The sequence below is a fragment of the Oncorhynchus gorbuscha genome, linkage group LG14 (genome assembly GCF_021184085.1).
Source record: "Oncorhynchus gorbuscha isolate QuinsamMale2020 ecotype Even-year linkage group LG14, OgorEven_v1.0, whole genome shotgun sequence".
Lineage (NCBI taxonomy): Eukaryota > Metazoa > Chordata > Actinopteri > Salmoniformes > Salmonidae > Oncorhynchus > Oncorhynchus gorbuscha.
In genome coordinates this window covers 76725208-76740694 of record NC_060186.1, presented here as the reverse complement: position 1 = coordinate 76740694, position 15487 = coordinate 76725208, and the positions used below count along the sequence as shown (strand labels likewise).

The window sequence follows — 15487 nt, the reverse complement described above, 5'->3', positions numbered from 1 at the left end:
CACCTGCATCCGTTTGCTGTTTGGGGTTTTAGGCTGGGTTTCTGTACAGCACTTTGTGACATCATCTGCATCGTTTGCTGTTTGGGGTTTTAGGCTGGGTTTCTGTACAGCACTTTGTGACATCGGCTGATGTAAGAAGGGCTTTATAAATACATTTGATTTGATTGGAGGAGCTTGACACAAAGTTCCTCTACCTGCTACAATGCTGCGTCCATGTGACCAATGTTAAACACCCGCCAGCCAAACCTCATTGGTTTATCGCCTGACAATAACGGCCCTCTTTGCGGCTTTACGATTGGACACGTGTGCTTTCAATCACTCTCCCCCTCCTCTGAAAGGAAATCTAAAAATGTTAAGATCATTCTCATGAACTAACCATTGGAACAGAGAGCGTATAAGATGCATTAGTTGTCTGTAGTGTGACAGTAGTTGTGATTGGTTTACATTCTAGATAGAGCATCGGCCATTGCTTTGTTTGATTTTCATGTGTAAACAAACCTTCATGTGTAACTTAGGCTTCTACAATATATACATCTAAATCTACCTCCCGTTAATGTGTTTTACTTCACTGCTACATAATATTATATATATATTCTAGTACCATTCTATTTGTTTTGCTAAATGCCACTGAATGAAGTAGAGTCTCCATATAAGCATTTCGCTATACTCGCAATAACATCTGCTAACCATGTGTATGTGACCAATAACATCTGCTAACCATGTGTATGTGACCAATAACATCTGCTAACCATGTGTAAGTGACCAATAACATCTGCTAACCATGTGTATGTGACCAATAACATCTGCTAACCATGTGTAAGTGACCAATAACATCTGCTAACCATGTGTATGTGACCAATAACATCTGCTAACCATGTGTATGTGACCAATAACATCTGCTAACCATGTGTAAGTGACCAATAACATCTGCTAACCATGTGTATGTGACCAATATGTGACCAATAACATCTGCTAACCATGTGTAAGTGACCAATAACATCTGCTAACCATGTGTATGTGACCAATAACATCTGACCATGTGTATGTGACCAATAACATCTGCTAACCATGTGTATGTGACCAATAACATCTGCTAACCATGTGTAAGTGACCAATAACATCTGCTAACCATGTCTGTAAGTGACCAATAACATCTGCTAACCATGTGTATGTGACCATTAACATCTGCTAACCATGTGACCATTAACATCTGCTAACCATGTGACCAATAACATCTGCTAACCATGTGTAAGTGACCATTAACATCTGCTAACCATGTGTATGTGACCAATAACATCTGCTAACCATGTGACCAATAACATCTGCTAACCATGTGACCAATAACATCTGTGACCAATAACATCTGCTAACCATGTGTAAGTGACCAATAACATCTGCTAACCATGTGTAAGTGACCAATAACATTTCATTTGATATGCAGAGAAAATAATGATGGTCTGTTTGGGACAGGCACAAAGGAACACAGGACGACTGGCATTGCTCCCCCCCCCCTGCTAGAAAACGCAGCCACTCCTTACTGTATCTGTTTCAAATGCCCCGGGGATATACGAGTAAGTACACTGTAATGATTTGCATGTGTGCAATATAAAGTTGTACTGTTACGTAGCCTTGGCTCATCGTCTTTTACGAAACGCTTTTGACAGTTTTCTCCTAAACCACGCCTTTGCTCCTGCATCCTGGTATTGTATTGGTTAAGGAGCAGGTCGCCGAGGATCTTACTGGTTGTTTTTTACATAGGGTCCCAAACAGCTCCGAGATTTGGAATGTTTGCTTACTGTCCAATAGCAAAATGGCGACTGTCATTCAGAATCCTCTCAAATCGTAAGTAAATTCTCAAAATGCTATAATCTATGCCAAGAAAACGTTTTCGCTGGCTTGTAAATGTTTGCGCTCAATAAGTAGAAAAGGACAACAAATTGAGTGGAATAATGCAATTTGCTATTTTGATGTTATATGATGTTTATAAACATATCACACCGTGCACGTTAGGAGAAATATGCGTCGTTTTGTTCGTATTTATTGGGTTTCTACACGAATGTTTCCGGTGTACAAAGCATATCATGCGCACGCTTTTAAGAAAATATTTGTCTATGCATGAAACAACAATGTTCTGTGTGGACAAGTCAATTGTGGAGTTTTTTTTTCTTCTTTTTCAAAAGTTGTTCCATATTCGGATACATTTATAGACTAAGAACCGTAGAATAAGTATTTGTTGATCTTTCACATTTACTATTCCATTGTCCTGGTCCGTTTTATTACTTAGAATTAATGTCAACCAACAAGCGCTTCTGGTGCGCTCGCTTATTGAGAGACAGCCTACAGTCTGTCTGCCCATCACTCAAAGATGTATAGTGTGGGTTTATTTTCCCACTGAAACACATATGGAGTACCCTGATAGACACTCACAAGTGTTGCAAAAAACGATAGGCTTTCATTTGAGTATGCATCGGACAGCTTTTTACTGTCTGCGACAAATCGGCTGAGCGGGCATGAGCCGTGTCGGCGGAGGGAAACTACACTAGTTACAACCAGTGCCATCAGGGATCGCTTTCTAGGATCCGCGTATAGGCCTAGTTGTGTAATGTGATGAATAACAAGTCTGACTGTGTGTGTCAACACTGTTTTGAACTCTTCTCTCGTCATTGCTGCTCTCCTGTAGTCACGGTTTCCCTCCTGTAGTCATGGCTGCCTGCTGCCTGAACATAACCTTGTCTCTGTGTAAAGGCGATACAGCTCTATCTGTATGAGAAGTGACATGGATCTATTCACAGACAGGCTGTACGTCTCTGTCCCAAAATAGGGAACCCTATTCTCTATGTAGTGTACTACTTTTGACACCCTATTTATGGAATAGAGAGCCATTTGGGACACAATCAGACTCTCCCAGGTAGACACAGACTATCAGGAGATATTTACCCACATTTGCAGTGGAATGCAGTGAAGGGGTCTGGCACAGAGTAATGACACAGCTTATTGTAGGAGTGGTAGTCGTGAAAACAGGCTACATTCCTGGTCTACACTGAATAAGCTACGTTGTTTGGTCTAACAGATGGCCCTTCACTAACAGCAGAGCAGAGCAACCAGTCAACATGTTTGTGTCCGGATATAGGCTGAAATATGCATTCAGTTACACAAGATACCGACTTCCTTATGATGCCACTCATAGTCTCTTGGCTGTTACCATTCAATGGAGTAGCTGGCCAGTGGACAGACTGTATTCCAGTCTGCCTATATCATATTAATTAACCTGTCCCAGACTGTCTGTCTATATCATATTATTGAACCTGTCCCAGACTGTATTCCAGTCTGCCTATATCATATTAATTAACCTGTCCCAGTCTGTCTATATCATATTATTGAACCTGTCCCAGACTGTAGTCCAGTCTGTCTATATCATATTATTGAACCTGTCCCAGACTGTATTCCAGTCTGTCTATATCATATTAATTAACCTGTCCCAGACTGTATTCCAGTCTGCCTATATCATATTAATTAACCTGTCCCAGTCTGTCTATATCATATTATTGAACCTGTCCCAGACTGTAGTCCAGTCTGTCTATATCATACTAATTAACCTGTCCCAGTCTGTCTATATCACATTATTGAACCTGTCCCAGTCTGTCTATATCATATTATTGAACCTGTCCCAGTCCATAGCCCAGTCTGTCTATATCATATTATACAACCTGTCCCAGTCTGTCTATATCATATTATTTAACCTGTCCAAGTCTGTAGCCCAGTCTGCCTATATCATATTAATTAACTTGTCCCATTCTGTATTCCAGTCTGTCTATATCATATTAATTAACCTGTCCCAGTCTGTCTGTATCATATTATTGGCACTGTCCCAGTCTGTCTATATCATATTATTTAACCTGTCCCAGTCTGTCTGTATCATATTATTGAACCTGTCCCAGTCTGTAGCCCAGTCTGTCTATATCACATTATTGAACCTGTCCCAGTCTGTCTGTATCATATTATTGAACCTGTCCCAGTCTGTCTACATCATATTTTTTAAACTGTCCCAGTCCATAGCCCAGTCTGTCTGTATCATATTATTTGCACTGTCCCAGTCGGTCTATATCATATTAATGAACCCGTCCCAGTCGGTCTATATCATATTAATGAACCCGTCCCAGTCTGTCTGTATCATATTATTTAACCTGTCCCAGTCTGTCTATATCATATTAATGAACCCGTCCCAGTCGGTCTATATCATATTATTGAACCTGTCCCAGTCGGTCTATATCATATTATTCAACATGTCCCAGTCGGTCTATATCATGTTATTGAACCTGTCCCAGTCCATAGCCCAGTCTGTCTATATCATATGATTTAACCTGTCCCAGTCTGTCTATATCATATTATTCAACATGTCCCAGTCGGTCTATATCATGTTATTGAACCTGTCCCAGTCCATAGCCCAGTCTGTCTATATCATATTATTGAACCTGTCCCAGTCCATAGCCCAGTCTGTCTATATCATATTATTGAACCTGTCCCAGTCCATAGCCCAGTCTGTCTATATCATATTATTTAACCTGTCCCAGTCTGTCTATATCATATTATTCAACCTGTCCCAGTCGGTCTATATCATGTTATTGAACCTGTCCCAGTCCATAGCCCAGTCTGTCTATATCATATTATTGAACCTGTCCCAGTCCATAGCCCAGTCTGTCTGTATCATATTACCTAACCTGTCCCAGTCTGTCTATATCATATTATTGAACCTGTCCCAGTCCATAGCCCAGTCTGTTTATATCGTATTATTTAACCTGGCCCAGTCTGTAGCCCATTCTGTCTATATCATGTTATTGAACCTGTCCCAGTCTGTAGCCCAGTCTGTCTATATCATGTTATTGAACCTGTCCCAGTCTGTCTGTATTGTATTAATAACCTGTCCCATTCTGTCTATATCATATTAATAACCTGTCCCAGTCTGTCTATATCGTATTAATAACTTGTCCCAGTCTGTCTATATTGTATTATTAACCTGTCCCAGTCAGTATATCGTATTAATAACCTGTCCCAGTCTGTCTGTATCATATTACTAACCTGTCCCAGTCTGTCTGTATCGTGTTAATAACCTGTCCCGGGCTGTCTATATTGTATTACTAACCTGTCCCAGTCTGTCTGTATCGTATTAATAACCTGTCCCAGTTTCCACATTTTGTTACGTTACAGCCTTATTCTAAAATGGATTAAATAAATACAAATACTCAGCAATCTACACATAATAACCCATAGTGACATCACAATACCCCATAATGACATCACAATACCCCAGTACCTCCAGGCTCTGATCAGGCCCTACACCCAAACAAGGGCACTGCGTTCATCCACCTCTGGCCTGCTCGCCTCCCTACCACTGAGGAAGTACAGTTCCCGCTCAGCCCAGTCAAAACTGTTCGCTGCTCTGGCCCCCCAATGGTGGAACAAACTCCCTCACGACGCCAGGACAGCGGAATCAATCACCACCTTCCGGAGACACCTGAAACCCCACCTCTTTAAGGAATACCTAGGATAGGATAAAGTAATCCTTCTCACCCCCCTTAAAAGATTTAGATGCACTATTGTAAAGTGGCTGTTCCACTGGATGTCATAAGGTGAATGCACCAATTTGTAAGTCGCTCTGGATAAGAGCGTCTGCTAAATGACTTAAATGTAAATGTAACAATACCCCATAATGACATCACAATACCCCATAAGGACATCACAATACCCCATAATGACATCACAATACCCCATAAGGACATCACAATACCCCATAATGACATCACAATACCCCATAATGACATCACAATACCCCATAAGGACATCACAATACCCCATAATGACGAAGCGAAAACAGGTTTTTAGAAGTTACATAAGTATTCAGACCCTTAGCTCTAAGACTCGAAACTGAGCTCAGGTGCATCCTGTTTCCATTGATCATCCTTGAGATGTTTCAACAACTTGATTGGAGTCCACCTGTGGTAAATTCAATTGATTGGACATGATTTGGAAAGGCACACACCTGTCTATATAAGTCCCACAGTTGACAGTGCATGTCAGAGCAAAAACCAAGCCATAATGTCGAAGGAATTGTCCATTGAGCTCTGAGACAGGATTGTGTCGAGGCACAAATCTGGGGAAGGGTACCAAAACATTTCTGCAACATTGAAGGTCCCCAAGAACGCAGTGACCTCCATCATTCTTAAATGTAAGAAGTTTGGAATCACCAAGACTCTTCCTAGAGCAGGCCGCCCGGCCAAACTGAGAAATCGTAAGAGAAGGGCCTTGGCCAGGGAGGTGACCAAGAACCCGATGGTCACTCTGACAGAGCTCTAGAGTTCCTCTGTGGAGATAAGAGAACCTCCCGGAAAGACAACCATCTCTGCAGCACTCCACCAATCAGACCTTTATGGTAGAGTGGCCAGACAGAAGCCACTCAGTAAAAGGCACATGACAGCCCACTTGGAGTTTACCAAAAGGCACCTAAAGACTCTCAGACCATAAGAAACAAGATTCTCTGATTAAAACCAAGATTGAACTATTTGGCCTGAATGCCAAGCGTTACATCTGGAGGAAACCAGGCACCGTCCCTACAGTGAAGCATTGTAGTGGCAGCATTATGTTGTGGGGATGTTTTTCAGCTGCGGGGACTGGGAGACTAGTCAGGATCGAGGGAAAGATGAACGGAGCAAAGTACAGAGAGATCCTTGATGAAAACTTGCTCCAGAGCACTCAGGACCTCTGACTGGGGTGAAGGTTCATCTTCCAACAGGACAACGACCCCAAGTGCACTGCAACTCCCCCATCCAACCTGACAGAGCTTGAGAGGATGTGCAGAGAAGATTAGGAGAAACTCCCCAAATACAGGTGTGCCATGCTTATAGCATCATACCCAAGAAGACTAGAGGCTGTAATCGCTGCCAAAGGTGCTTCAACAAAGTACGTAGTAAAGGGTCTGAATACTTATGTAAATGTGATATTTCATTTTTTTTTTATGAACAAATTTGCAACAATTTCTAAACCCCTGTTTTTGATTTGTCATTATGGGGTATTGTGTGTAGATTGATGAGGAAAATAAAAACAATTTAATCCACTTTAGAATAAGGCTGTAACCTAACAAAATGTGGAAAAGTCTAAGAGCCTGAATACTTTTTGAAGACCATGTGTATATATATAAATCAGATATTAGAATATATCCTCTTTGTGCTAGAGCCTTATCACATTAGGTTGAGTGGTTTCCCTCTGACTGTTTTGATTCTATGAGAGGTGTTGGGTTTGCACTTAGCCGGCAACAACAGCCCTGTTCTATTGATAAGAGCTATTCTGGCCTTCTTCCTGGTTTGAGACAGTGGGAGGTTTGTTATCAATGGCTTTGGTCTCCTGATCTCTGCATAAAATAAAACACATTTAAAAAAGAAAATGCACTATGCAGAAATCGTACTGCCATTTTGTAATTTCAGTTTAATGTGACTAAACAAGCTAGTACATTGTAGAGAATCATTGTACCATCTAAACCGCTGGGAAATATATTTTCCATAACCCCAAAATATTGTATTTTCCACTGTTTTGAGGTTGGTGTACATAACCGAAAAGTAAAAGATGCAGGAAACAAATGAAACGTAAGAACGGGAAGCATAGAAATTGCACACGTAGAACAGATCTACTGCGTCTTAGACTTGCTTTCAATGTGAACGACAGATCTATCACTCAGTGGCATATTGCAGCTTTAACAAGAGGGAATGCATCTATCACAGGCGGCTGCTGACGGCTCAAATAATGTCCGGAACGAGCAAATGGAATGGCATTAACCACCTGGAAACCATGGAAACCATGTGTCTGATGTGTTTGTTACCATTCCACTGATTCCCCTCCAGTCATTACCACAAGCCCATTCTCCCCAATTAAGGTTCCACCAACCTCATGTGGCATGTATATACGTAAAATCCATGCTTATGAGATGGACAGATGAGAAGGGTGCATCTGTGTGTTCTGTTGATAGGAGCTATTCTGACTTCCTGGTTTGAGACAGTGGGTCATTATCCATGGCTTGTATGCTGTTCTCTGCAGAAAATAAAACCTTTTTTATACGATGTCAAATTTCTTCCAAACGCCAAATTTGAAAGTGTTCAATGTTAAGTTTAGGTATTAACTTCAAATGTTTGAAGTTAGGGGAGGGGAGAGAGTTAGGGAGAGAGAGAGAGAGAGAGAGAGAGAGAGAGAGAGAGAGAGAGAGAGAGAGAGAGAGAGAGAGAGAGAGAGAGAGAGAGAGAGAGAGAGAGAGAGAGAGAGAGAGAGAGAGAGAGAGAGAGAGAGAGAGAGAGAGAGAGAGAGAGAGAGAGAGAGAGAGAGAAAGAGAGAGAGAGAGAGAGAGAGAGAGAGAGAGAGAGAGAGAGAGAGAGAGAGAGAGAGAGAGAGAGAGAGAGAGAGAGAGAGAGAGAGAGAGAGAGAGGGAGAGAGAGCGGGAGAGAGAGAGTCGTAATATGATGTGAAATGTCTCCTATTCCTTTAAAATGGTTGTTTAGTTAACTTTTGTTTATTATTTTTAACTCCGCAAAAAAAGAAATGTCCCTTTTTCAGGACACTGTCTTTCAAAGATAATTTGTAAAATTCCAAATAACTTCACAGATCTTCAATGTAAAGTGTTTAAACACTGTTTCCCATGCTTGTTCAATGAACCATAAACAATTAATGAACATGCACCTGTGGAACGGTCGTTAAAACACTAACAGCTTACAGACGGTAGGCAATTAAGGTCACAGTTATGAAAACTTAGGACACGAAAGAGGCCTTTCTACTGACTCTGAAAAACACCAAAAGAAAGATGCCCAGGGTCACTTTTCATCTGCGTGAATGTGCCTTAGGCATGCTGCAAAGAGGCATGAGGACTGCAGATTTGGCCAGGGCAATAAATTGCAATGTCTGTACTGTGAGACGCCTAAGACAGCTGCACAGTAGCGGTACATCCGAACGTCCCACCTGCGGGACAGGTACAGGATGACAACAATAACTGCCCAAATTACACCAGGAACGCACAATACCTCAATCAGTGCTCAGACTGTCCGCCATAAGCTGAGAGAGATTGGACTGAGGGCTTGTAGGGCTGTTGTAAGGCAGGTCCTCACCAGACATCACCAGCAACAACATTGCCTATGGGCACAAACCCACCATCACTGGACCAGACAGGACGGGCAAAAAGTGCTCTTCACTAACGAGTCGCGGTTTTGTCTCACTAGGGGTGATGGTCGGATTCACGGTTATCGTCCGAGGAATGAGCGTTACACCGAGGCCTGTACTCTGGAGCGGGATCGTTTTGGAGGTGGATGCTGTGTGTCACAGCATCATCGGACTGAGCTTGTTGTCATTGCAGGCAACCTCAACGCTGTGCGTTACAGGGAAGACATCCTCCTCCCTCATGTGGTATCCTTCCTGCAGGCTCATCCTGACATGACCCTCCAGCATGACAATGCCACCAGCCATACTGCTCGTTCTGTGCCTGATTTCCTGCAAGTCAGGAATGTCAGTGTTCTGCCATGGCCAACAAAGAGCCCGGAACTCAATCCCATTTAGCACGTCTAGGACCTGTTGGATCAGAGGGTGAGGGCCATTTCCCCCAGAAATGTCTGGGAACAGGTGCCTTGGTGGAAGAGTGGGGTAACATCTCATAACAATAACTGGCAAATCTGGTGCAGTCCATGAGGAGGAGATGCACTGCAGCACTTAATGCAGCTGGTGGCCACACCAGATACTGACTGTTACTTTTGATTTTGACCCCCCCTTTGTTCAGGGACACATTATTCCACTTCTGTTAGTCACATGTCTGTGGAACTTGTTCAGTTTATGTCTCAGTTGTTGAATCTTGTTATGTTCATACAAATATTTACGCATGTTAAGTTTGCTTCAAATTAACGCAGTTGACAGTGAGAGGACGTTTCTTTTTATGCTGAGTTTATTTCACTTGCTTTGGCATATGTTTTCCATTTCAAAAAGCTCTTTGAATTTATTTGAATAGAGAGAAAAGGGGAGAGAGAGAGAGAGGGAGACAGAGAGAGAGGGAGGGAGACAGAAAGAAAGGGAGACAGAAAGGGAGAGAGACAGAGAAAGGGAGAGAGAGAGAAAGGGAGAGAGAGAAAGGGAGAGAGAGAGAAAGGGAGAGAGAGAGGGAGAGAGAGAGAAAGGGAGAGAGAGAGAGAGGGAGACAGAGCGAGGACAAGATAGAGGGGGAAAGCCCCATCTGCTCACCAGGACCCTCATCCTTCTCCCCTAAACACACACACACACACACACACACACACACACACACACACACACACACACACACACACACACACACACACACACACACACACACACACACACACACACACACACACACACACACACACACACACACACACACACACACACACACACACACACACACACACACACAGCCACGGAGGATCCCTCCCAAAACAACAGGGGGTCACAAGGACAGGGCCAACTCCTCCCACTACAGAGACACGTGTCCCATTGGTCCCAACCTACATTAGTATAATAAGGCAGTCTGTCCCATGGGTCTGTAGTGGAACAGGAGGAGGACTTAGCACAATAGCAGTGGACTGGATCTTCTCCTATGGATTTAGTCTAAGCATTTTAATGAGACTTTCAAACGTAATGCGAGTTATTACGATGTAATTACCAACGAGTAAGGCTATTCTCTGTCAGAACGGGTTGAGTTATTACGATGTAATTACCAACGAGTAAGGTTATTCTCTGTCAGAATGAGTTGAGTTATTACAATGTAATTACCAACGAGTAAGGCTATTCTCTGTCAGAATGAGTTGAGTTATTACGATGTAATTACCAACGAGTAAGTTTATTCTCTGTCAGAATGGGTTGAGTTATTACGATGTAATTACCAACGAGTAAGGCTATTCTCTGTCAGAATGGGTTGAGTTATTACGATGTAATTACCAACGAGTAAGTTTATTCTCTGTCAGAATGGGTTGAGTTATTACGATGTAATTACCAACGAGTAAGGCTATTCTCTGTCAGAATGGGTTGAGTTATTACGATGTAATTACCAACGAGTAAGGCTATTCTCTGTCAGAATGGGTTGAGTTATTACGATGTAATTACCAACGAGTAAGTTTATTCTCTGCCAGAATGGGTTGAGTTATTACGATGTAATTACCAACGAGTAAGGCTATTCTCTGTCAGAATGAGTTGAGTTATTACGATGTAATTACCAACGAGTAAGGTTATTCTCTGTCAGAATGGGTTGAGTTATTACCAACGAGTAAGGCTATTCTCTGTCAGAATGGGTTGAGTTATTACGATGTAATTACCAACGAGTAAGGCTATTCTCTGTCAGAATGAGTTGAGTTATTACCAACGAGTAAGGCTATTCTCTGTCAGAATGGGTTGAGTTATTACGATGTAATTACCAACGAGTAAGGCTATTCTCTATCAGAATGAGTTGAGTTATTACGATGTAATTACCAACGAGTAAGGCTATTCTCTGTCAGAATGAGTTGAGTTATTACGATGTAATTACCAACGAGTAAGTTTATTCTCTGTCAGAATGGGTTGAGTTATTACGATGTAATTACCAACGAGTAAGTTTATTCTCTGTCAGAATGGGTTGAGTTATTACGATGTAATTACCAACGAGTAAGGCTATTCTCTGTCAGAATGGGTTGAGTTATTACGATGTAATTACCAACGAGTAAGTTTATTCTCTGTCAGAATGGGTTGAGTTATTACGATGTAATTACCAACGAGTAAGGCTATTCTCTGTCAGAATGGGTTGAGTTATTACGATGTAATTACCAACGAGTAAGGCTATTCTCTATCAGAATGAGTTGAGTTATTACGATGTAATTACCAACGAGTAAGGCTATTCTCTGTCAGAATGAGTTGAGTTATTACGATGTAATTACCAACGAGTAAGTTTATTCTCTGTCAGAATGGGTTGAGTTATTACGATGTAATTACCAACAAGTAAGTTTATTCTCTGTCAGAATGGGTTGAGTTATTACGATGTAATTACCAACGAGTAAGGCTATTCTCTGTCAGAATGGGTTGAGTTATTACGATGTAATTACCAACGAGTAAGTTTATTCTCTGTCAGAATGGGTTGAGTTATTACGATGTAATTACCAACGAGTAAGGCTATTCTCTGCCAGAATGGGTTGAGTTATTACGATGTAATTACCAACGAGTAAGGCTATTCTCTGTCAGAATGAGTTGAGTTATTACGATGTAATTATTCTCTGTCAGAATGAGTTGAGTTATTACGAGTAATTACCAACGAGTAGGTTATTCTCTGTCAGAATGGGTTGAGTTATTACCAACGAGTAAGGCTATTCTCTGTCAGAATGGGTTGAGTTATTACGATGTAATTACCAACGAGTAAGGCTATTCTCTGTCAGAATGAGTTGAGTTATTACCAACGAGTATGGCTATTCTCTGTCAGAATGGGTTGAGTTATTACGATGTAATTACCAATGAGTAAGGCTATTCTCTATCAGAATGAGTTGAGTTATTACGATGTAATTACCAACGAGTAAGGCTATTCTCTATCAGAATGAGTTGAGTTATTACGATGTAATTACCAACGAGTAAGGTTATTCTCTGTCAGAATGAGTTGAGTTATTACGATGTAATTACCAACGAGTAAGTTTATTCTCTGTCAGAATGGGTTGAGTTATTACGATGTAATTACCAACGAGTAAGGCTATTCTCTGTCAGAATGGGTTGAGTTATTACGATGTAATTACCAACGAGTAAGGCTATTCTCTGTCAGAATGGGTTGAGTTATTACGATGTAATTACCAACGAGTAAGTTTATTCTCTGCCAGAATGGGTTGAGTTATTACGATGTAATTACCAACGAGTAAGGCTATTCTCTGTCAGAATGAGTTGAGTTATTACGATGTAATTACCAACGAGTAAGGTTATTCTCTGTCAGAATGGGTTGAGTTATTACCAACGAGTAAGGCTATTCTCTGTCAGAATGGGTTGAGTTATTACGATGTAATTACCAACGAGTAAGGCTATTCTCTGTCAGAATGAGTTGAGTTATTACCAACGAGTAAGGCTATTCTCTGTCAGAATGGGTTGAGTTATTACGATGTAATTACCAACGAGTAAGGCTATTCTCTATCAGAATGAGTTGAGTTATTACGATGTAATTACCAACGAGTAAGGCTATTCTCTGTCAGAATGAGTTGAGTTATTACGATGTAATTAACAACGAGTAAGTTTATTCTCTGTCAGAATGGGTTGAGTTATTACGATGTAATTACCAACGAGTAAGGCTATTCTCTGTCAGAATGGGTTGAGTTATTACGATGTAATTACCAACGAGTAAGGCTATTCTCTGTCAGAATGGGTTGAGTTATTACGATGTAATTACCAATGAGTAAGGCTATTCTCTATCAGAATGAGTTGAGTTATTACGATGTAATTACCAACGAGTAAGGCTATTCTCTGTCAGAATGAGTTGAGTTATTACGATGTAATTACCAACGAGTAAGTTTATTCTCTGTCAGAATGGGTTGAGTTATTACGATGTAATTACCAACGAGTAAGGCTATTCTCTGTCAGAATGGATTGAGTTATTACGATGTAATTACCAACGAGTAAGTTTATTCTCTGTCAGAATGGGTTGAGTTATTACGATGTAATTACCAACGAGTAAGGCTATTCTCTGCCAGAATGGGTTGAGTTATTACGATGTAATTACCAACGAGTAAGGCTATTCTCTGTCAGAATGAGTTGAGTTATTACGATGTAATTACCAACGAGTAAGGTTATTCTCTGTCAGAATGGGTTGAGTTATTACCAACGAGTAAGGCTATTCTCTGTCAGAATGGGTTGAGTTATTACGATGTAATTACCAACGAGTAAGGCTATTCTCTGTCAGAATGAGTTGAGTTATTACCAACGAGTAAGGCTATTCTCTGTCAGAATGAGTTGAGTTATTACGATGTAATTACCAACGAGTAAGGCTATTCTCTATCAGAATGAGTTGAGTTATTACGATGTAATTACCAACGAGTAAGGCTATTCTCTGTCAGAATGGATTGAGTTATTACGATGTAATTACCAACGAGTAAGTTTATTCTCTGTCAGAATGGGTTGAGTTATTACGATGTAATTACCAACGAGTAAGGCTATTCTCTGCCAGAATGGGTTGAGTTATTACGATGTAATTACCAACGAGTAAGGCTATTCTCTGTCAGAATGAGTTGAGTTATTACGATGTAATTACCAACGAGTAAGGTTATTCTCTGTCAGAATGGGTTGAGTTATTACCAACGAGTAAGGCTATTCTCTGTCAGAATGGGTTGAGTTATTACGATGTAATTACCAACGAGTAAGGCTATTCTCTGTCAGAATGAGTTGAGTTATTACCAACGAGTAAGGCTATTCTCTGTCAGAATGGGTTGAGTTATTACGATGTAATTACCAACGAGTAAGGCTATTCTCTATCAGAATGAGTTGAGTTATTACGATGTAATTACCAACGAGTAAGGCTATTCTCTGTCAGAATGAGTTGAGTTATTACGATGTAATTACCAACGAGTAAGTTTATTCTCTGTCAGAATGGGTTGAGTTATTACGATGTAATTACCAACGAGTAAGGCTATTCTCTGTCAGAATGGGTTGAGTTATTACGATGTAATTACCAACGAGTAAGTTTATTCTCTGTCAGAATGGGTTGAGTTATTACGATGTAATTACCAACGAGTAAGGCTATTCTCTGCCAGAATGGGTTGAGTTATTACGATGTAATTACCAACGAGTAAGGCTATTCTCTGTCAGAATGGGTTGAGTTATTACGATGTAATTACCAACGAGTAAGTTTATTCTCTGTCAGAATGGGTTCAGTTATTACGATGTAATTACCAACGAGTAAGGCTATTCTCTGCCAGAATGGGTTGAGTTATTACGATGTAATTACCAACGAGTAAGGCTATTCTCTGTCAGAATGAGTTGAGTTATTACGATGTAATTACCAACGAGTAAGGTTATTCTCTGTCAGAATGGGTTGAGTTATTACCAACGAGTAAGGCTATTCTCTGTCAGAATGAGTTGAGTTATTACCAACGAGTAAGTTTATTCTCTGTCAGAATGGGTTGAGTTATTACCAATTTAACTAACCTACATGGAACAGGACATCTGGAATGATGTTGTTTTTGAGCCTGTTGTGTCTGGGATTAGGGAAGCACACGTTGTTACACAACAGACAAGATGTTTATTTAACTAGGCAAGTCAGTTAAGAACCCATTTTTATTTTCAATGACAGCCTCGGAACAGTGGGTTAACTGCCTGTTCAGGGGCAGTACAACAGATTTGTACCTTGTCAGCTCGGGGATTTGAACTTGCAACCTTCCGGTTACTAGTCCAACACTCTAACCACTAGGCTACTTGCCGCCCCTCCACTCTAACCACTAGGCTACCTGCCACCCCTCCACTCTAACCA

At 41.0% G+C, this 15487-nt stretch overlaps 1 protein-coding gene across 2 annotated transcripts in view; it reads left to right on the top strand.

The window, feature by feature from the left end:
* Positions 1 to 1518: 1518 nt before the first annotated feature.
* LOC123995423 (zinc finger protein DPF3-like) overlaps positions 1519 to 15487 on the top strand; it is a 55222-nt gene continuing 41253 nt past the window's right edge. Inside the window, exons 1-2 of one of the 2 annotated variants that reach the window (XM_046299020.1) lie at positions 1519 to 1571; positions 1759 to 1842. In XM_046299020.1, the coding sequence (XP_046154976.1) occupies positions 1811 to 1842 (32 nt within the window). In that variant the 5' untranslated portion in view covers positions 1519 to 1571; positions 1759 to 1810. Of the gene's footprint in view, positions 1572 to 1597; positions 1843 to 15487 lie in introns of those variants that run through there. The other variant, XM_046299021.1, reaches the window with a different exon arrangement.